Source organism: Filicampus tigris, chromosome 18 (assembly GCF_054856515.1).
Source record: "Filicampus tigris isolate MCC_2025a chromosome 18, RoL_Ftig_1.0, whole genome shotgun sequence".
Classification (NCBI taxonomy): Eukaryota; Metazoa; Chordata; class Actinopteri; order Syngnathiformes; family Syngnathidae; genus Filicampus; species Filicampus tigris.
In genome coordinates, this window is record NC_141234.1 from 11777501 (window position 1) to 11800043 (window position 22543).

Consider the following 22543-nt stretch of genomic DNA (forward strand, 5'->3'; position numbering starts at 1 on the left):
ATTCCTTTTCACACTCAGCGAACCACCCAGGCTCGCCTACATCCACGAAAGAAGAGGCAGGGAGTTGTACGTGTGTGCGTTTGAGATGGAGGTGGTAGACACACAGGAGGAGTTCGTGGTAGCCTCACCTTTTAATTGGGGATCTACTGTACTGTGCATTTTCTAGGTTAATACTTAATTGGATAAGCATCCCTTTTTACATGATGAGAGTCCACGTCTTGATACTTATTTTCAAACAGACAAAAATGTTAAAATATTAAACACAGTCAACAATCAGGGCCCTATGTTCGTTCCGGGTAGAAGTCTAGCGCAAGGGTAGGGTTTTCTTTCTTTTGGTATTTTGCTAAACTGCTAAAAATGGATGTAACTTTGTGCGGCATTATGGGATGGGATGTAGTTATGTGCATGACATCAGCACATAAACTGCAATACCATCATCCACAAGGGGAGATCTTGCAGTTGAGTGTCAATGTCATGGATGGATCCCAGCGGGTGTATTTCTATTTCCACAATGTCATTAAGGTGTACACTTCGACCGCCTTGATTTGAATGCAAATGAGGGACGTAACGTTTCAACAAAAACGCACAACGGCATATGTGTATCCACATGTCGCAAGGTTATTATATTTAACGAAATAATTAAAACTCAAATTGAAAAAACATTGTCATTTACGAAATAAAAGGCAATGATAAAACTTACTAGAACTAACTGCAATTATAGAAAACATCCATAGTTTTCATCTTTATCAATTAATATCATGCATGAGCTTTCGGGGTTCATTTAAAATTTATTTCGGTATTGCTGTACCTCCATATGAAGAAGGAAAGTCTAACCGTCTTTTGAGGATTGTAGTTCACTACTTATTTTATTACACAACACTTAATGACCTTTTATTTTGCACTTGACAAATAATCTATATATTTTAAGAGGTCAACCGAAACATTTTGTACAAGAATATGTTCTATGCAAGCCCACTAGTTGAAACAAGGCATTTTGATAAATAATGCGTTTGTGGAATACGAGTTAATTCACTTGTTTTTATCCATCTCCGGGGGCCGCCATTTTGACTGAAAATTACATCACAACTGCTCAGGTAACAACCAATCATGGCTGACCGGTTTTCTGATGCTGAGCCATGATTGGTTGTTACCTGAGCCCTTAGTAGATGTGATGTCATTTTCAGTTGACAGAAATGACAACTGAGATGACTAAAAACGGGTGGATTAACTCTTATTCCACAAACGCAATATTTATCAGAATGCCTTGCAAGTTTCAACTAGTGGGCTTGCATAGAACATATTCTTGAAAAAAAAAATGTTTGGGTAGATTTCCCACTTTAAATAAAATTCTAACTAATACTAAAGATAATGGAAACCAAACGAAATTGAAGCATTTTCGAAAAAATGAAAACTAACAAACCTGCTATAAAAACGAATTAAAACACATTTTTCAACAACAAAAAAATCCTGACTTTGTTGCCGTTATTATTTCAGTATGCATTCATTCATCATTCTTTCAGTATGCATTCAGTCCTTTTTGGGATGTTTTTGTTCGATGTTTCCCCCCCAATTCAAATGTGCTCTGGCTCAATAAGGGTGGGAAACAGTGCCTTAATCGCACAAGCACGTTGGCAAGAATCGCACTTTTTATGCGAGAAACGCTTCTTGGCTTCAGTCCAGGAGCTTCATCCTCTCTCTCAGCGATTGTGCTCATCCTCCTTCCGGTACCTTTGGCTCTGCGTTGATATCTGCGTAGTTCGGTGTTCATAATCGCCTGTATCTATGCGCGCACGCCTCCCTCCCTCCTTGTGCATCACAACGCGTTACCTCCCTCCCTGCACTCCTCGCGGCTCCGTGCGCAAACACGGTCACTCTCACACTCGCCGGCACGCGCGCGCGCGCAAACACTTCTCCCACGCACACTCCTCCCCTCCCCCCCTCCCGTCTCGGTGCTGTCTCATTCACTTCATCCACGCACTGACTCCGTCTGCAAGGGGCGGGGGGGCGGGGTTGGATATAAACTACGAGGAGAAGGCCACACGCTACACTGAGACTGAAGCCACTTTCAGTGCCACAAGCAAGAAGACTCCGAAGCCGGGAGTAGAAGTACCAACATTGATTCTGGGAGCTCAGACAAGCGAGACCGTACGTCGTTTGGTTCTCCGGACTGTCAAGTGGAGCTCCACTGCAAGCCAGATTCATCACAACGCGCGCTATACGCCAGTTTCTCTGGATATAGCAGCTTAACAAAGTTGGTAGTAAACTCTTTGGAGTTTGTAAGAGTCGCCTTTTTAAAAAAAAAAAAAAAAAAATTGCTTGTGGGCATCACGGACACTTTGGGCTGACCCACTCGGGTCAGGAGCGGACCTGGCACATCTTTTTTTTACGTCGCGTTGAACAACGCAACAACAACAACAAAAAAGTTTTGGCCAGGGCGAACTCCGAGCCGCAGTTCCGAAGACTTCACATTGGAAGACGCGGTAAGAAAACACACTTTATTCCATCTTGTGTTTGGGAATGTGCACTTTGAAGGATGAGAGAGAATAAATTGTTGAAACTTTCACTTTGCTGTCCATGGTGCTGAAACTTCCCCGCAAATTCTCAACTAGCGTCTGTGCGCTTACGTGCTCTAAAATTCACAATAGTGCAGACTGACTTCGCCATGCATCAAATGTAAATGTGATGTATTTCATTGCTGGAGTTTGACTTTTACCTTTCTGGCAAGTTGCTCGAACTTTTTCAGTTGCCTGCATTGATGTTGCTTTTCTTTGTCGTCATTTTGTTTTGAGTTGCTTTCTTTAAACGTGAGCAATTTGAGTGTGACAGTGGACTTATAATGGCTTCAAAATGACACCACTTTCCTTTGCTCGGGCAAAAGGAGAGCACCTGACAAAGAACAAAAAGAGGTCAGAAGACTGAATGCTTATTTGTGTGCCACATGCACGTGCTGCAAATCCAGCATACCCCAATGCTGGTTATCAAATAAGACAGTCTTGTCAGTAATGCAAAGTAGAGTATAAGAAAGAAGAGTGATTGTTTTTTGGGGGGGGGTTTTTTTGCAATTTTTCTCTGTTTCCTCTTGCACTTCAAAACTGTGGACTGCAGCATGATAAGCAGCAGTTCGTTTTTAACCCAAAATATCCAGAAGCCCATCGCCATGACAACAGTCTCCTGCTTACTCCCTCGCCTGCTTGTTTTGCCGAAATGTTGCAGCCGGCAACAAATGATCGGGCGGAAGAGAAAAGGGAGGAAAAGGTCAGGAGGGAAAGTGGGCAACGTGCGTAGACAGCAGCTGGACCTCCTTTCTTTTCACCGCGCGCTTCATCCGATGCACATTCATGGTGCTTCCGGTTGGAGGGAGGAGGAGGGGGGGCCGGGGGTGGGCAGGGTTAAGCGAAAGAGAGCCAGCCCTCTCTATACAAAGCAGATGTCTTTGCTATGCCGCTCACAGAGTGAAGCCACGGGGAGGGCGAAACAGATGTGAGCAAACGAAGCCTGAAAAGTGCAGGTGTGTGTCTGACTGAATGGCACCGCAATCACCGCATCATATACGCCTTTATGCTAGATACCCACATACATTTATGATTACCTCCTCGTTGTCGCAGCTGACCGACACTGTTGAATAATCGCAGAAATCCACACAGGAATGACTAAGCAGATGGATAGGAGAGACAAATTGCGCCGAACGCAAGTGAGGGATGTTGCCAAGCAACCAGTCAGAGCGTCTCCTGTCTATTCAGAGAGGGCAGGTCAAGTGAAGATCTTGAAAGTGACTCTGCGCATTTTCTGCATCCTGGATTACTTGGTAGCGGTCGTTGCATACTGGTAAGAACGTGCAAGGAGCACGGTTGCAAGAAGCTGATGTTGAAGTCGGTTAAATGGTGCAAAAGTTCACTCATCCCTTTGCATTTGCATTCGTGCATCAATTCATCTCAGGGGTGCTTTGGTATTCAACTCATCAGCGGTATCAGAGTACAGCATGCAATCAGTCTCTGGCACCGGCTAATCATTTCTCTTGTTTATCGGGTGATAAGAGCTATGCATTGTGCAAAAAAAAAAAAAAAAAAAACTATCTAAGTGGCGGCCGTCGCTAGTGGTAATGCGTCTATGGACGTCAGACTGACGCAGATGCTCCGCGGTTCAGTTCAGTGTGTGGGAGGAAAAACTAAGAGCTCGGCGATACCGGCATTCTGTGAAGGGGCTGTAATTGCTGTTTCAACACAATTATCCTGCAGAGAACTAGCCGCTGAGCTCAAAGTGAGAGAACGCATATTTGTCCTGCAAAGTCTAACTTTGTTCATTGGTGAGAATCATAAATGATTGCGTATTGTCTCTCTGCAGCTGCCTCGTTAACATCACCGGTTGTCTGAAGTCGCCAAACCTGCGAAAGAAGAAGCGAATGAGATTGTCGTCCAAAGCTGACCCGATGGCGTCGTCGGCTCTCGGCGGGCCCCTCGCGGCTCTCGTCCTGCTCTTCTTCGCTTTGACCTCCTGCACTCCCTCCGGCCCGGCCTCTGACACCTGCGCCACCCTGGAGCAAAGCCGCTTCTTCGGCGTGTTCTCGTCCACCGCCAACCTCCCTTCCGCGCCGTGCTCCTGGACCCTGCAGAACCCCGACCCCCGCCGCTACAACGTCTACATGAAGATCACCAAGCCGACCGATTCCTGCAAGCCGAGGCGGATCAGGACCTTCCAGTTCGACTCCTTCATCGAGACATCCCGCACCTACCTGGGCACGGAGAGCTACGACGAGGTCGTCAGGCTGTGCGACGCTTCGACCACCGTCACCTACATCGAATCCAGCAAGCAGTTCCTGCAGATCCGCAAGGTGGCCTCGAGCCGCGGCCCGGAGAACGACAACGACAATGACGTCAGCGAGTTCAAGTCAGAGTTTCTCGTGGTGGGCAAAAGGAACCCGAGTATGCCCGCCTGCCAAATGCTGTGCCAGTGGCTGGAGAAATGCCTGTCGAGCAGCACCCACGAGTATCCCTGCGGAATCATGAACACCCCTTGCCAGTGTTGGGAGACCCCAAAAAGGAAGCCGGGGAGCTGCTACAGGGGTGGCGTCTACGTTGAGAAATGCCTTGCGGTGCCCAGAGACAACGGACAGCACGCCGAGATCACCAGTAAGTGGGGCACGCCATGGCAAAACAAACGTGTTCTCTCGTCGTTTTGTAATGACACCCGCGGGGCTCCGCCGGCGCCCCTTTCATTCGCGTGTCTCGGAACTTGTCGATAACCGTCTGGAGAGCGCGCACCCCGGGCAAGGGGATGCGCACTCCGCTGCCACAAAGTAATGAGGATCAAATCGAAGGTGTTACAGAAGTGCATCCTTAAAGCCTAATTGGATGAACTACCTGAAGCACACGCGTCACTAACTCGGTTGTGTTGCAAGTCAAGCATGTTAACTCGGGCGCCGGGTGCGTTCATGGAGGAGGAAAGGTGGAAAGGAGCACAAAGACCTCACAGTCAGCTGGCGGTGAAAATCGAAGCGCACTTGCGGTTGGCATGGCAACGCTGCTGTCGGGCCCCTGCAGTGGTTTGAAGCAATTTCAGGCTGAACAACTATCAGCTTTGAGTGCTCAGACAAAAAGTGTCCTTAAACAACATCTCTGCACTTCCTGTCTGAGGAGGGACATTGTTGAATTTCTTCAGTCGTACTCTACTCTTGGCGCATTTGGTTTTTGTCATTACACAGGAACTGAATCATAATCGATTTATGATCGATAAATCATTGCAGGATGAATTTCTTTCTTTCGACAGTAATCGTTCTTTGCAGCGGTTTATAAATGGCTTACGACGCCATTTTGTGTTGCAGAAGGCTGGGCCGGTTGGAGCCGTTGGTCAGTTTGCAGTCAGGAATGCGGCGGGGGCGTGCAGGTGCGCAGCCGAGCCTGTCAGCCCGATGACGCCGTATGCGAGGGGACGGTTGAAGAAGGGCGGGCATGCAACCCACGGGCCTGTATAGGTAAGCCCTCATCATGTTCCGCCATTTAGCTTGGGCATGTAGCTGCAGCCGGCGCGCCGTCAATGCAATAATCGGCGTCTTCTCTCCAGGCAAGGAACGTAACAAGAGCCAGGGTCTGCGGGCCATTGTTGGGATGAGAAGAGACCATCTTGATGATTCCGGCTTTGGAGGAGTTTCCACCCAAATCGGTATGTTTACTTTGCAGATATGCTGTTTTGATTGCCTTTTCGGAAGTTGAAGCCGCTTACATTGTGTTGTTGTCCAGCAAACACTAAATCAGATGAGTGGTCCCCTTGGAGCGCGTGTTCGGTGACATGCGGGGAAGGCTGGCAAAGCCGCACCCGTGTCTGCGCAACTTCCTCCTTCACCACCCAGTGCACGGGACCCCTGCGTGAAAACAGGCCTTGCAACAACACCGCCGTCTGCCCAGGTCACTTGCTGATTCCTCATTTCCGACCTGCGGATGAGTGAGATTTTAATGTACCGCGGCCGTTGCATCACATTCGTTTATTTGACCCGCAGTTGATGGCGCCTGGGATGAATGGACCCCGTGGAGCTTGTGCTCCTCCACATGTGGTCGTGGTTACCGTGACCGCACTCGCACATGCAGGCTGCCCCAGAATGGAGGAGAGCCTTGCAAGGGCCCTTCGAGACAAAACAAGCTTTGCAACATTGCTGTATGCCCTGGTGAGTTGGTTCCTAAATATGCATTTAAGACTGACATTTTTAAAATTACCTTGTAAGTAAGTAAGTACGGAACTCTTGTGCTGGACCCCTGGTAGCGCTGTGCAATTATTTGAAATTCAATTACAATTACGATTATTACACTACACGATTACAAAGTTGACATAATCGTAAAAAAAACAATTATTAATGTGCATTTATATCCAGTGCACTTGGTTTGTTTACACTAGGAAATCATACTTGAATTGATACATTTGCACCTTTTAAAACATTTTTATAGTAACTAATTTTATGAATTTCGTTTGGTCCAAAAGGAACTTACATAATTATAGTGTTTCAAAGAATTATGTTGAAACATGTTCTTGTTTTATACCCAAAAATAAATGATCGTTTGAATAATCGTGATTTCAACTATTACCAAAACAATCGTGATTAATAATTTTTTTTCATAATCGAGCAGCCCTTCTCCCTGGTGAGCGTACACTGAAAAAGTTGATGGTTGAATTTACTCAATTACATTTCATCAGGTGGTTGCACAAAAGAATATCATCTGGATCCAGATACATTTTTGAAGATGTCTTGTCCACTTCAAAAATGTATCTGGATTCAGATCATTCTTGAAGAAATAAAATTGAGTAAATGATGCACAGCATTTTTTTTTCAGTGTGTATTTATAGTGTAATGTATGTGGTCTGGTGCACGATATAGAAATTGACAATAGTGGATTTGAATAAATACTGTATAGTCAATAAAAACTCACACAAAGTTGCCGCATGTCCAATTATGTGGCACTTGCGCTCATCATTGATGCTTCTCTGCTACCCTCTAGTGGACGGACACTGGAACGAATGGTCGGTGTGGAGTCCATGTTCTGCCTCTTGCTCCAACGGTACCATGCAGCGAACACGAGAATGCAACGGCCCATCCTACGGGGGCTCAGAGTGCCACGGGAGCTGGAAAGAGGCCGCCAACTGCTTCCTGAAAGAGTGCCCTGGTAAAAAGGAAAAAAGAAAAAGTGTAAAAAAAGATATTCATCCTTAAGACGTATCACAATCCAGATTTAATGGTGAGTGTGCTATCGTCTGCGTTTAGTTGATGGACGCTGGTATGCGTGGAGCTCATGGGGCAGCTGCAGCAAGACTTGCGGCGGCGGCATCCAGCAGAGGCAAAGAGTTTGTGAAGGGCCTTTCTTTGGTGGGGAGCCTTGCCCTGGTGAAAAAGGAGAGCACAAGCGCTGCAATGAGAAGAGATGCCCTGGTTAGTCATGTGAATGCATTTTTTTTTTTTTTTTTTTTTTTTTCAAAAAGCAATTGAAGATCGCTGTATAAGCTAACATGATTATTGCAATCCTTTAGAGCCCCATGAGATTTGCCCTGAGCAGAATGATGGCGATGTTGTGTGGAAGAAAACTCCAGCTGGAGACATGGCCGCCATCTTATGTCCCGTTGACGCTGCAGGTACATTGACAACAGATGTTTGTATTGATTTCGATCTATATCTATAGTTGCTTGACCACATATGCTGTCACACAGGTCTGATTCTTCGCCGGTGCAGCCTCAACGCTGTCGGCCTCGCCACATGGGAGAGCCCGACGTACGTCAAGTGTGTCTCAAAGAACTACGAGAACATTCAGATCCTGGTAAGTTAAAAAAAACAACAACAACAAAAAACGATCATAGTAAATGACATGACAAAAGCAGAATCATGAACAATCACAATTTCCACCCTCTTTCCTGTAGTCAAGAGACTACATCGGTAAAGCGCAGAAGGCACAAAGCATGGACGGCATCGCCGAGGTGATTTCGCGACTGAGGTTCTCAACCGACGAAGGCGCAACATACAGCGGCGACCTGATGGCCGTCATGGAAATCCTGAAGAACGTCACTGAGTTGTACAAGGCGACCAGGATGAGGCTTAGCAATGCTGACGTGGAGGTAAACTGAAAAAAGTTTGGCTTCGGGATACATTATGTGTGTTTGTATCTCATGTAACTCCGTCCCCCCAAAAAATTAATTTAATGAAGCTTGTCTTTGCTGCATATCTTACACCTTTGTGGGGTTTTTTTGCACAGAACTACGTCCAGACCATCAGCAACCTGCTGAAAGAGGAACATCATGACAAATGGGAAGAGGCACAACTGGTACGTGAGAAAAGAGTGTCTGAGATTTTTTTTTTTTTTTGGGTGAGGGGGGGGGCGGGAGTGGGTGACGGACATATTCGAAGCGCGTCAGCGTGAGTGACAGTTGGTGTGAAAAAAAGTTTGAACTAACTAGAAGGCCAACTTCCGACAAATTGCGCAATCACGTGTTAATGACTTGAACACTTTTAGTTTACTGAACTGTCAGGTTGACGACTTTCTGGGGTCTGCTCCCCTTAAGCTTTTTAACCACCGCGGCTCAAAAGAAATATCGGCGCATTCCTGCGCAAGAACCGCATGACAAATGGTAATGCATGTGAGAGCGAGATTGACTCAGGGAAATACACGGCGCCCACACGGCAATCTGCGACTCTCCGCGCCTCCCTCCGAAGCCGTGCCGGCTGAGAGGGGGACGCAGACGGCGCACATTTCATAGAAACACACACCTTGCGCCCACGTTGCTCCGGTTTGTGCGTCAGAGACACGCAAGTCAGGGGCAGCCCTCCCCTCCGCTAAGTGCCATGGAGAGGAAATTCTGTAGAAATACCAGGATGAATCAACAGCAAGTCCATTTATGGCTTGAAGGAAGTTTGGCGGTTGCCTAGCAGCAAGCGAGGCTTTCGCTGCAGTGGGCGGACTTCAGCATAGAAAAAGACAGAATAGACGGTTAGTCATGATTGAAAGTCTCAGCTTTCTTTTGACCATGTTCACATTTTGAAATTGATCTCCTTTTCATTGTTGATAAAAGTCGCGACATTGTGTGCTCGGTATTCCGCGGCATTTGTCAGGCCTGCATTCAAGCATCAATTGCGGCGGAGGTTCAAGCGGAAGTCAACCCAAACATTTTTTTTTTTTTAAGAATATGTTCTATGCAGGCGCACTCGTTGAAACTTGATGAAAATTTTGATGAATATTGTGTTTGCGGAATATGAGGTAAGCAGCAAAATCCACTCGTTTTTAGCCAGGGGGCGGCCATTTTGTCACCTCTGCCGACTGAAAATGACATCGCGGACCCTCGGGGCTCAGATAACGACCAATCATAGCTCAGCTTCATAAAACATTTGAGCCGCGATTGGTCGTTAAAAACGTGTGAATTTTGCTGCTTAACTCATATTTTATATTAATCCTATTGCCTTGTTTCAACTCGTGGGCCTGCATAGAACATAGTCTTAAAAAAAATGTTTGGGTTGACCTTCACTTTAAATTTACAAGTAAGCTTTTCAGGCTTCATCCCATATTCCAAAACATGCATGTTAGATTGAATTAAAACTCTAAATTTCTCGCCCTACTGAAGCAGAATTGAAAATGGATGAGTGGAATGGAGGAATTCAGAAAAATATTCAATTTTGACAATTTGGAAATACTCGTCAGGTTGGATAAACGGAAGTCATCTGCAGCCATGCGTCTTTAGTTGTAATGCCAATTTTTTCCCCCCCCTCTTTTTTCAACCCTCCTTCTTCATTTCTCACCCAGATGGACGCCAACATTAAGGACTTCTTCCGTCTCGTCGAGGAGTCCGTGAACATGATCGGTATGCAAATGAGCGGCTTCCAGGACATTTATGAAGTCACGGAGAATTTAGGTGAGCCCTAATTTCACCCGGCGGCACTCGCTCTCTGCTCATGTCTCGTCGGAGTGATTTGTCCTCACGCCCGCCGCCTAATGCATCAAAGCATCTCTTTGACGCCGTGGTCACATCCATCAGTCAAACAAATGACTCGCCGTCTCCAAGCTTGTCTGCATCAGGCGTAGCGCACGTGCGCTTTTAGATGAAGCAATCTGTCTGTCAGAATAACTGTAAACCTCATACATCTACGTGACTTTTGAGCTGTGACACTTGTGATCAGACGCTTGCTCGTAATTCTTCATCCAAACCTTGATTTAAGTGTTTGTGCGTGTTTTTTTTTTTTTTTTTCTTCTCAGTGCTGAGCATCCATAAGCGGCCGACTACGACAAGCTCCAACTTCACTTTTCCCGCTAAGGGCTGGAGGGGGATGTTGGACTGGGTCAGGACTGCTGAGGAGAAAATATCAGTTTCCAGAGATGCTCTGGCCATTGAGCATAGTGGTAAGAAAGAAAAGAAAGAAAAAAAAATCCCAGCTATACCAAAATGCAGTTTAATATTTATCTAAGCAACAATATTCTTGATTACAGATGGCAGTGAAGCGTTTGTGACTGGCGTTGTCCTCTACAGAAACCTGACTTCATTTCTTTCCTTTCAGAGGTAATAGCATGTTTTTTGTTTTTTTTACATTTTCATGTAATTCTTATTGTAGACACAAGATGGCACCCACGCTCCTCTGTCTATATCGACTAAGGCATAAGCGGCCTTCCCCATCTTAAATCTGAAAAACTTAACATGTCATCTTTTTGTTTTCCCGCAGCAACACAACTCTGCTCAATTCAAAGGTAGTGACAGTGATCGTCAAGCCTACCCCTGCCCTTTTGTCTTCTCCCGTGGAGATCGAGTTCCCGCATCTCCACAACGTAAGTCCACGACGCTCGCCCAAACTAATGGAGCCTCCGAAAATACACCAGCGTCCCCTTCGGGTGTTTGCTCACCGCGGCACGCGCCGAGCTTGACATTTTGCTGACATTTGCGTTGAAACCGTGACATTTGCCAATCATTTTGCCGGCTGAAACCTGCCACGATCGCAGTTTAACCAGCTGGTCAGACGGTGATGAGTACATACAGTAATTGGCCCAGTAATGAGCTTCTGTAACTGGTAACGGCTCAGCCGATTATAGATGCGCGTATAAGTGTCGAGAACTGACAGCAGGTGGATGGCAAGGTGTTGATTCTCACACATTTCTAGTATGGAATTTTGATCTCCGTATTTTCTTTTTATGCAGAGATTCCTCACAATGCTGTCTCTTTTTTTAGGGCACAATGAACGAGACATGCCTCTCATGGGATGAAAGTGAAACGTGAGTGTTGACTTCTGCCGTGTACCTTTTTTCCGTGTGCATCAAAGTCATTACTCACACATCTATTTCCTCTGGCGGGTGGCGATGTCACCAGCTTTAACCTTCTTTTTAGTCATGCATCTGTCACTGCGCAGAACATTCCACCTTGAGACTCACCGGAGGCGGGGTGATAATGTTGTTTCGTCCCTTTTTCATGACACAGAGGACAGAGAAGCGCCACAAGATGTTGGCCTATCATTTCTAGCGCAAGCATCTCTGACATGCTCACTGTTCGGCAGATGCTTGCAGATGCGTACTTGAGGCAAAGGCAGCTTTGTTTATATTTCATACACAATGTGCTTCAAAGGCATTTAAAGGGCCGAAGAATTTCAAATGGAAAAATAGAGAACCAAGTAGTGGCTAGGGGCCAAGAGGGTCAGTATGTGGAGCACTGAGAAGGCAGGAAGTGTGCCATTAGCCTCCTTAAAATGAACTCCCCCAAAAAATGAATTCGCAAACATTCCCGCACATATTGATCAATGCAGACTAGCCTACTTAATGCAAATGTCAAACGCCCTAAAGTCCTGGCTTTGATGCCCCATTGTATTCACATCAGATTCATCCTGATTGTTTCTAACAAATAAGTGACCTCATCTAGAGTAATTATATGTAAATCAAAATAATAGACTACCCTGTCAGTGTAGACAAGTGCTATGCAGATTATACCATGCTTATTGTTTGCAATAGAAGAGAACTGCATTTTTTTTTGGGGTGGGGGGTGACACAAATCTGTAATTAGTGTTGGCTAGTTCTCATAATGCGTGTATATTGTGTTTTCTTTTTTTGTTTCTCATGATGGACCATATCATTTACTATTTTAATTTTAAATCATTTTTATTGATTTTTTTTTTTTTTAAGTGGAAGTCAAGCCACAACATTCTTTTCAATAATAGGTTTTATGCAGTCCCACTAAACACGGCATTCTGATTGATAATGTGTTTGTGGGATATGAGTTAAGCAGCAAAATCCATCTGTTTTTGTCCATCTCAGGGAACAAACAATAACTGCTCACCTTTTTTCTAAAGCTGAGCCGTAATTGGTCGTTACCTGAGCCCTGAGCATCTGTGATGTCATTTTTAGTCGACAGAAAGTGACAAAATGAATAAAAAACAGTAGATTTTGCTGCTTAACTCATTCACTGCCAATGACGAATTTACTCGTCTTTTCACAATCCAGCCATTCAATCCCAGGAATTTATTTATATTTTTAAATTTTTTTCAAATGTTAGGGTAAAAGAGGGTCTGAAAATGTCTAGCAGTGAATGAGTTAACCCGTATTTCACAAACACAATATTAATCAGAATGCCATGTTTAGACTAGTGAAGGTGCATAGAACATATTATTGCAAAGGAAATGTTGGGGTTGACTTCCCTTTAAAGAATCTTTTACAGAGGTTTTGTACCGTTTTTTTGTTTGTAATCCCAAACTGCGGCCAGTGAAATCATGTCCACAGCAATAATGTTGTCATTATTTAAACAGAGGTGCTTTATTCATGGAAGCGTTTCACCTCAGTCAATAAGAAACCTTAAAATCATTTAGCACATATGAGCTATGCTTTTATAGTGATCTAGTGATTGAGCAGATTGTGAAATGTTACCCCCCCAAAAAATGCAAAGAACATATGTCCAACATTCATCTTTTATTCAGCCCCTGAAAACACATAATCAAGCCGCATTTTTAATGAGCTGTGTCAGCTCTCTAAGCAGCCTCTCTTTTCCTCTCCTCTCCTCACACCTGCCTTTGCTCTCCTCCCCTGTGCAGATCCTCCCTGCTCGGCTCGTGGTCCGCGCGGAGCTGCAGAGCCGTCCCCGTTCATTCATTCAGAACCAAATGCGTGTGTGACAGCCTCTCCACCTTCGCCATTTTAGCACGCGTCAACTTCGACTCGGTAAGTCTTTGAAATGCGATCGTGCGAAAGCTTTTGTCTCCCACCGGAAACGTTTCGCGCTGTGTGCAAATGCGATGCAGCGTGTTCTTGTGCTTGTCAAGCCATTTGCATCGCGCCTCTTTGTCTCGGTGCGGGAGACGCTGGTATGAAAATGGGATTTTCAGTTGAAAGAGGGAGGGAACGGACAATATTGACGTGCAAAAAAAAAAATCAATGTGAAGGCGTGAAAACATAACGTGATTGCGTTTGGTGATTGGATTTTGTGATCGGCGTTTGTGCGCGACCGTTTGTGTTTTATGTCTTATTTTCTTGCGTGATCATTTAGAATCCAAAAATGCTGTTCAATATTTATAATTGGGGTTTTGCATCAAATCAATGCTTTGTGCGCAAATTATTTCTGTTTTCAACGATGAAACAAAAAAACAAAAAAACATTATTTCCCAGGTAGACTGTGTTGCTCCAGAAGCTGCTCGAGCCAGTTGCCACGGTAACGGCTTCTGCAGCGCTAACTCGGCTTGGGAGGGGGGTTTTCATAACTGAGAAGCTGGGGGCCAGAAAAAAAAAACACAACCCCCCTTTTCCTCGGCCCCTCCTCCTACAGAGGATGTGATCTGGCCATGCACCACTTACTGCTTCTGACAGAAAACAAACAGCAGATAAATGTGTTTACTGCGTCCTAATCAGAAATACTCCGTAGTAAAACTGGTCGGAGATTTCAGTCGGTATGCTTCTCTCTTGCTCCTTCTTCTTGACCTCAAGCTGTCAAAACGAGCAGCCTCACCCGCCATGGCTCCATCAGCCATTATCTCCAAAGTCTCAATTATGACCACCCCCGCACAATGCCAAAGATGTGAACCAATGAGAGACAGACGTCTGCTTCTGCACTGGCGGTTCCCTTTCTTCCCCCATGACCACCCACACTCGCCAGCGTCCACCCTTTAATGTGCACCGTGGACGTTTTCAATAACATCGCCCTGCGAGCTCTATGAAAATATCAGGCGGCGAGGGAGAGGAGATGAGGGAATAAAGCAAAAACATTGCAGCGCGTTAGCTCACTTTTTGATGTGGTCTCATTTCAGAAGCTTCCATATACGATGCAGAAGGAAATGAGACGGAATGTAGGTCGGACAGGACTGCCCTTGACCGGCTTGTGGTCAAAAAAGTCCAAATCGTTCAAGCACTCCCCTCGCTTGTTTCTCTTCCAAAAAGGGAACATGCGATGCAGGCAAGGGCAGACATAAGACATGCTTCATATTTAGGTCAAAGCCAGACTCATATAGTCCAACCCAGATAGTGAGATTGGGGAGTGAGAGGACTGAATCGCCCTTGTTTTTTTTTTTGTTTTGTTTTGTTTTTTTTACCCGCCTTGGGATTCGATAAGAGCTAATGCAAAAGATCTGCTGTCTGTTTGCCGATAATGTTCTGTAATTATCCTTCGGGGCTCAGTGCTGTTTTGTATCATCCTTTCGAATTCTTGGACACAAGGCATTAGAAAAGACTTGCATTTATTGCCTCCGTAAATCCATTGGAGGCCATTTTACCCCAATCTTCAAAGTCCAAAAAAACAATGAATCGTAATAATACCCATAATTGATGAAAGAAAATTTCCATAGTGATCTCTAATCTGCAGTTCAACGAGCCGCGCAATTTGCCTCCTCAAGGGTGCCGTGGCGCTGTTCGGAGGTGAAATTTGTGTACACCATTGGCGGGGAAACAATCGCTGCTTTACTTGTTCCAGCAGAAGGGAGCAGTTTGAGCGCCACTGGCGGGGACGGACGGGCACTAGGTTGCTGTCAGAGATCAGAAAAGGGCAGGTGGTGACACATTAACGCACTGGTGATAATGGTCCACCTGTTCACCCCTGCCGGGTTGAAGCATGGCACGAAAATATTTTGAGCGGAAAGAACGAGCAAACAGAGGAAGGGGAGCGGAAAAATGAGAGGATACAAAGGTCGCTCCATACAAACCAATTGTTCCATCTGAATAATCTCCTCTTTGTTTGGCGAAAGGAAATAATGCCCGTGCAGAAATGAAAGCGATCCCGACCATTTGTTTCATTCGCCTCTTCATCTTTAACACGTTCACCTTGAGGTCACCTTGCTTGAGCTGTGGCCCCATTCAGGTGTTTCCCTTCAGGGAGCCGTCTGCTCTTCCAGATAACGCACATCCGCAGGCTTCGCTCGGACGCATGTGTTGTTGTTTTTTTTTTTTTTGTTTGTTTTTTTGGTGCAGCTCTTAGAGGGCATGTCTTTTGTCTCCTCTCTCCAGATCATGGACAAAGCGCTTCTCCCATCCGTGACTCTCATAGTCGGCTGCGGGGTGTCTTCTCTCACCCTGCTCCTCCTTATCATCATCTACGTCTCCGTGTGGAAGTAAGTCCCAAACTCCAAAAAGGCCGGAGGAGGCTCTTTCTTCTCCGGAGCGGAACTCATGCTTTTCTTCTCTCTTCTCTTCCAACAAACTCCAGGTATATCCGTTCCGAGCGCTCTGTTATCCTCATCAACTTCTGCCTGTCCATTATTTGCTCCAACGCCCTCATCCTCGTAGGACAAACTCAGGCTCGTAATAAGGTCGGTGCTTGGCTCTCTTCCCCGTGCTAATTCAAAGCTCTCGAAATCTCACCGCTTTGGCTAACGGCCGTCTCGCCTTGTCCCTTTGGGTTCCCTCAGGTGGTTTGCACGCTGGTAGCGGCTTTCCTGCACTTCTTTTTCCTCTCGTCTTTCTGCTGGGTGCTGACAGAAGCTTGGCAGTCCTACATGGCCGTCACTGGCCGTCTGCGCAACCGCATCATCCGCAAGCGCTTCTTGTGCTTGGGTTGGGGTAAGCGCGACCTTATTTCGCTTCTTTCTTTTCTCTTTCTTCGCCTCAACTCGCTGAATGCTTCTCAATTGTTTTTTGGGTTTTTTTTCGTTTTATACTCAAACCCTTTTGGCATATTTGTTTCTCTTTGCAGGACTACCTGCGTTGGTGGTGGCCGTGTCTGTGGGTTTCACAAAAGCCAAAGGATATGGCACCGTCAACTAGTAAGTCTCATTCTCCCTTTTTTTTTTTTAATACTTATACAGCTGGAACTTTCTCCTTAAGTCATTCACTGCCAAAGACGGATTTGTTCGTCTTTTCACAGTCCAACCATTCAGTCCCAGGAACTTATTTATATATTTTTCTAATTTTGCCAAAGGTTTGGGTAAAAGAGGGTCTGAAAAAAGAGGAAGTCAACCAAAACATTTTCGTTACAATACTATGTTCTATGCCCCTCCACTAGTCTAAAAGTTTAAAGTTAAGCAGCTTTTGTCCATGTCTGGGGGCAGCCATTTTGTCACTTCTGTGAACTGAAAATGACTTTGCAGTTGCTCAGGGCTCAGGTAACAACCAATCACGGCTCGCCTGTCTTGTGAAGCTGAGTCATGATTGGTTGTTACCTGAGCCCTGAGATATTATTTTCAGTCAACAGAAAGTGACAAAATGGCCGCCCCCTGAGATGGACCAAAGCGGAGGGATTTGATCCATATCACAATCAAAATGCCGTGTTTAGACTAGCGGGCCTTCATAGAACATATTCTTGTAAAGAAAATGTTGGCGCTGTGGATCTTTTACATGCTGTTGCTAATTAAGCTAGCTGGGAGGCACTTTCTTCTCCAAGAATTTTACTTCAATCGCAAATTGTACAACCTTTAGGATGTTTTGCAAAGATGTTCTATCAGGTCAAGTATTAAAGTCCTCTTAATCTTTTTTTTTTAGCTGTTGGCTCTCTCTCGAGGGCGGGCTCCTCTACTCCTTTGTTGGTCCGGCTGCCGCTGTTGTTTTGGTATGTATACTGATCCCAAATCTTAACCCATCCCATAATGTGTTCTATTAGCACATGTATTCTCCATTATAACACTGACCCTTTTCATTTCTTTTCCAACAGGTGAATATGGTCATTGGTATTCTGGTCTTTAACAAGCTGGTATCCAAGGACGGCATTACCGATGTGAAGCTGAAGGAGAGAGCTGGGTAGGTTCTATTGATCTTGCATTAAGGTTTCGTGCTTATCGCCCTCATCAGTGCCATTACAGCTGTATTGATAATGCGCAGCGATGTCAAGGACCATCAATCAAACTAGTGAAGGGCATAAACTATACGGGCAAAAGTAAAAGGACGGGCCTCTTAATTCATCGGAAATTGGCCTTAGTTGGAACTACGTGCTAATTTTTCATACTTCCTCCCTTTGCAGGGCATCACTGTGGAGCTCCTGCGTGGTTTTGCCTCTCTTGGCCCTCACGTGGATGTCTGCCGTTTTGGCCATCACAGATCGCCGTTCGGCCCTCTTCCAAATCCTCTTTGCCGTTTTTGACTCCCTGGAAGGTTTCATCATTGTCATGGTCCACTGCATCCTCCGTCGAGAGGTAAAGGACACGCGATGGAATTGTTTGAATTCGTTTTGCTTTCGTGCATCTCGAGCTGCGGTTTAATGGCAATTTCCTGAATAATTCCTCTTTAGGTTCAGGAAGCTGTGAAGTGCAGGGTAGTCGACCGCAAGGATGACGGCAATGGAGATTCTGGAAGCTCGCACCACAATGGGCACAACCAGCTTACGGTATGTTTCTTTGCTTTGTTAACGCGCCTCCTGAATTTTCTCCGCAAATGAACATGTGTACTGATGGAATATTTATTCCCTTTTTATCAGTCGGACGCTGAGAAGGATGGCGATTCATGCATGCAAGGTGAGCATCGACATTTACATCCGCTTTTTGCCCTTCTCACGTTTCCGCTTGCATTTCATTATGATGGCCTCTCACTCGCGCCGGTTGATTATTCTTTTCGTTTTTCTTCCAAGGAATGGGCGGCTCATCCGAAGAGAAGATGTGCCCCCCTCAAATGCCTCTTCCCATGGGCCCCAACTTCCACACCCTCCCATCCAACAAGACCCACATGCAGGCGGTCCCCGAATACTCCAGCCACACTCTCACCCTGAAGCGGGAAAAGAGCCGCTTGGCGGGGGGAGTCGACCCCTCCTGCGGGAAAGCCGTCTACGTGTGCGAGGGGGAGCTCTTCCAGCAGCTGGACGTCGATCTCGCCCGGGTTCAGGCGGAGGGCGGAGTCTCCGACGGCGGCGGCGGTTACGTGCTCATGCCCAACACCACCTCCACCCTGAGAACCAAGCCCAAAGACGAGCAGGCCAAATACAACATCAACGTGGAGCAACTGCCGCAGGCCCGACTCATGCACCTCAGCGGCCCCTTTGCTGAGCCGCAAGCCGCCTTCGGGATCAAGTCGATTCCCTGCGACCAGGTCAGCGTGTCCTACTCCGAGAGGGATTCGCCAATCCAGAACATCCACAACATGTCCAGCGAGTCTCACATCACTCACAGCAGCCTGGAGAACACCTTCGAGTCCATCAACTCGATGATGTCCAAAAGCGAGACTATCTCCACTTTGTCCATGAGCTCCTTGGAGGTAAGACTGAAATACGAAAAACAAAAAAAAAAAAGAATGTTCACAATGTTACTGAACTAACCTGATTTGTCATATCTTATTTTACAGAGACAAAAATCCCGGTATGCCGAGCTGGACTTTGAGGTAACGATCAATCAGACTTTGCCAAATGGCATCACCGCGACGATCACATAGCATTATTTGGATGTTCATTATTTTTCTAAATGTGTTCCGTAGAAAATAATGCACACAAAGAAGCGCCACCAGAACATGTTCCAGGACCTGAACAGGAAGTTACATCATGCCGATAAAGACAGAGAGTCGCCCGCCTCTGATAGCAAGGTGAGTTATCCGCTCCATGCTCCCGTTACTCATCATCATCCCAAAAGGAATTTCTAGTTTAAAGTCCAAATTTTTCTTGACAATATTTTCCATGCATCCCCACTAGTCTAAACACGGCAACATTGTGTTAGTTCAGTCGTAAAATCCACTCGACTCGTCCGGCTCAGGGGGCGGCCATTTTGTCGCTCGCTGTCCACTGAAAATGACATCACAGTTGCTCAGGGCTCTGATAACGACCCATCATGGCTCAGCTTCGGAAAACAGGTGCGCCGTGATTGGTCGCTACATGAGCAACTGCGGTATCATTTTCAGTCAACAGTAAGTGACAAAATGGCCGCCCGCTGAGATAGCTATAAACGGCTAGATCGGAATGCTGTGTTTTGACTAGTGGTCCTGCATAGAACATATCGTTAAAAAAAAAAAAGGGGGTTGGGTTGACTTTCACTTTAATAGAGTATAAGCAAAAATGGACCAAAACTCTTATATCCGAGGCAAGGTGAATGTTATTACAACGGAGGAGTTTGGTGGTGTTAAAACGACCCTAAAAACATCAAAGTATTTTTGTATTGAGCTACGTTAGCATGAGGGTCATTTGAATTAAGGATGCATTTTCTTCCTTGCTTCCTTCCAGTCTGTGAGATGGAGCGTATCATCAGCAGGGAGTGACAAAACGAACCAAAGCGTGAGTGTTTTTAATACGACCTCACAATTTCAAATCTGTAATCGAGACACACCATCAGCTGCAGTATTGCGCTTGCCTCCGGGGGGGGGGGGGGGGGGGGGGGGGGCGTTGGGGGGGGAATAGTTTCCTCCTTAGACGATATTGATTATTTCACATTCCCAGATCATTTCGTTTTTGAGTAGATCAAACATTTCTCATAGGCGATGGGCGACGTCATTTCTTGACTGAGTGTCGTCCTTTTGTTTCGCTTCAGGACAAACAGCAGGGTCCCTTGGAGAGGCCTTGGGAAGGGGTACGAGGCTTACCGCAGCAATCTCCCCCCGCGTGGGTCCGCAAAGACTTGGAGCCGCTGGCTGCCTCGCCGCTGGAGCTGCACTCCGTGGAGTGGGAGAAGAGCGGCACCCCCATCCCCCTGGTGGGTCAGGACATCATTGACCTGCAGACAGAGGTCTGAGGCCGAGGGGCTCGCAATCAAGGCCGCTTTATTTTACCTCGGTTACCTTTCGGGTTAGGGCTCCTGTATTGGAAAAGTACGAGCGGGAGGGGGGGGGGGGAGCTAGAGAGTAGGTCCGAGAATCGATGTCTTCAAATCCTCAGCCGGAGCAGGAAGAAAGGGGGCAGGATGTGGGGTAAGAGTGGTTTGTTATTGTTGCCTCGCTGAGTGGACTTGGCTCGGGAGGACAAGGAGCCGGCGGAGAGTTCGGCGATCCACGTAAGACCAGAGCTGGCTGCGGTTCCATCAGTGTTCGCTGCGGGGCTTCCTGAAAGCCGCAGTTTAGATGATGTGGCTAATGATGCCTGCCGCGCTTCTTTTGACTTTCAGCTCAGCTTCAGAGACAAACAAAACAATAGAGCACGTTATTTCCTCCCTGCTTTTTGGGGGGAGGAATAACCACAACTCTTGGCTGCTCCTCTTCCAGCCAAATTCCCTTCCAGCATCGCAAAGAGAAGAAACCGTTTCATAGTTGGAGTTCCATAGGCACAAATTTTGTTTCTTGTTCCGTTTTATCCTTCCTGTCGGTTTCTTAATCTCGTCAGACGCCTCCATGATACTTTAATGATTATTTTTGTGTTAATGATGACCTGGTTTGATCCACTTTTATTTTTTCACTCCTTTCATAAATGTCAATTGATTTGAGTTGATTTATTTTAACGTGACCTACAACACCGGGCTGAAAAAAGCGCAGCACGTCCGTAATGTGTTGTGATCCAGTCGGGCGAACCTACAGAGCGGTGATGGAGGTGATGGCCGCATTTTGCCTCGATACCCAAACACCGGCACCGCGATACAGACTCTTAACGCGGAGCAGTACGATGCGGGGATTCTCCGGGTGTGCGCTTGAAGAGAAAATGCGGATCCAAAGGGTCGGTCGGGGAAAAGAGCTTTCATCATCACCCATTTGTTTCTCAGCCTTCTCAGCGGGACTCTTTGGACAAAGCTGAGGCTTGTGCCACTGATGTGACAGCGCAGTCTCAGGGCGTTCAAGCCTTCAACACATTTGTGTTTTTAACCATCAGTGTGAAATGGTGCAATATGATGGGCGCTTGATGCTCAAGCAGGACTGATACCGTATTAGGATTTAAGCAGTTTTTCTTACCGATGATTCAAATCTTTTATACCATCTTCCTCATATTTACAGGGCATATAGACGCTTTATGAGAATATTGTATAACAAATCTGTATTAGTAATTCAAGGAATTTATTGACTAGAGATTTGTTAGCATAAGACTCCATATTTGGAGATGTCTGTGACAGGTAGATAATTGTACTTCTATAAAAGCAAACTGTATCGAATGAATGAATATCTCTACAAATGTGCTTCAGGATATTTATTACTCTCCACTGTGTCGCGACGAGTAATGGAATCTTATGTCTTCTGTAAACGTGTTTTTGATAAATTTGTCACCGGGTGTCAGTTATCGTTTCTTGCCGATTCGATTTCCAATGTTCCGTTTGTATTACCGGCAGTCCAAGTCCCTCAACAGACTGAAGCGTTTGGAATCTCTTGTCGTGACTTCTTTTTTTATGTCTTTTCCCTTCCCCTAATTGTACATTTTTCACAGCACAAAATGAATGTGATTCATTTCTAATAAAACAATATATATTACATGAATTGAGTTGTGTTACATGAATTATTAAATCCTTTTTTTTTTTTTTTTAAATGCAAAACGCTAAGTCTCAGATCACTAGTATAACATTTGACATGATTGTTTTTAGTTCGTCAACAGAACGAACGAGTACATATAAATTGAAAGGTCGGCCAAAAGAAGACATTTACTGGAAGCGCAGAGAGCGAGATTATGTGTTTGTAATCTATTTTTAATAGGCATATTAAAGCCTCCGGCAAAATCTCTCTCTCTCCAAATATAGTCATGATTTGTTGGTACCAAAAAAAGCAAGCTCTTAAATTGATAAAAGAGCACCTGCCATCCGTTCTATTTTAATACTTTAAGTAGACAA

At 45.7% G+C, this 22543-nt stretch overlaps 1 protein-coding gene across 3 annotated transcripts; it reads left to right on the forward strand.

Moving 5' to 3' along the window:
- Window positions 1–2062: 2062 nt before the first annotated feature.
- On the forward strand, window positions 2063–22196 carry LOC147132535 (adhesion G protein-coupled receptor B1-like). 3 transcript variants are annotated; one of them, XM_086014626.1, is made up of 32 exons: window positions 2063–2480; window positions 4342–5126; window positions 5819–5968; window positions 6058–6156; window positions 6234–6398; window positions 6491–6655; window positions 7482–7646; window positions 7745–7909; window positions 8008–8109; window positions 8185–8291; window positions 8392–8586; window positions 8724–8792; window positions 10263–10371; window positions 10713–10856; window positions 10944–11013; window positions 11174–11276; window positions 11674–11717; window positions 13517–13643; window positions 15912–16015; window positions 16111–16213; window positions 16313–16463; window positions 16597–16666; window positions 17382–17448; window positions 17551–17636; window positions 17857–18028; window positions 18124–18219; window positions 18310–18346; window positions 18460–19079; window positions 19167–19202; window positions 19296–19400; window positions 20032–20082; window positions 20336–22196. In XM_086014626.1, exons 2-32 carry the CDS (start codon window positions 4400–4402, stop codon window positions 20534–20536), a joined length of 4605 nt encoding a protein of 1534 aa, XP_085870752.1. In that variant the 5' UTR covers window positions 2063–2480; window positions 4342–4399; the 3' UTR covers window positions 20537–22196. The 3 variants fall into 3 exon arrangements, with proteins under 3 accessions (XP_085870752.1, XP_085870754.1, XP_085870753.1); XM_086014627.1 differs by lacking the exon at window positions 2063–2480 and adding an exon at window positions 3493–3508; XM_086014628.1 differs by lacking the exon at window positions 20032–20082.
- The last annotated feature ends 347 nt before the right edge of the window (window positions 22197–22543 follow it).

Coding starts and splice junctions, on each gene's coding strand:
- LOC147132535 (XM_086014626.1), top strand. CDS start 4,400: ATGAGATTGTCGTCCAAAGCTGACCCGATGGCGTCGTCGGCTCTCGGC. Junction 10,857..10,943: donor TCTGGCCATTGAGCATAGTG/GTAAGAAAGAAA, acceptor TCTTGATTACAG/ATGGCAGTGAAGCGTTTGTG. Junction 19,203..19,295: donor ATGCCGAGCTGGACTTTGAG/GTAACGATCAAT, acceptor TGTGTTCCGTAG/AAAATAATGCACACAAAGAA.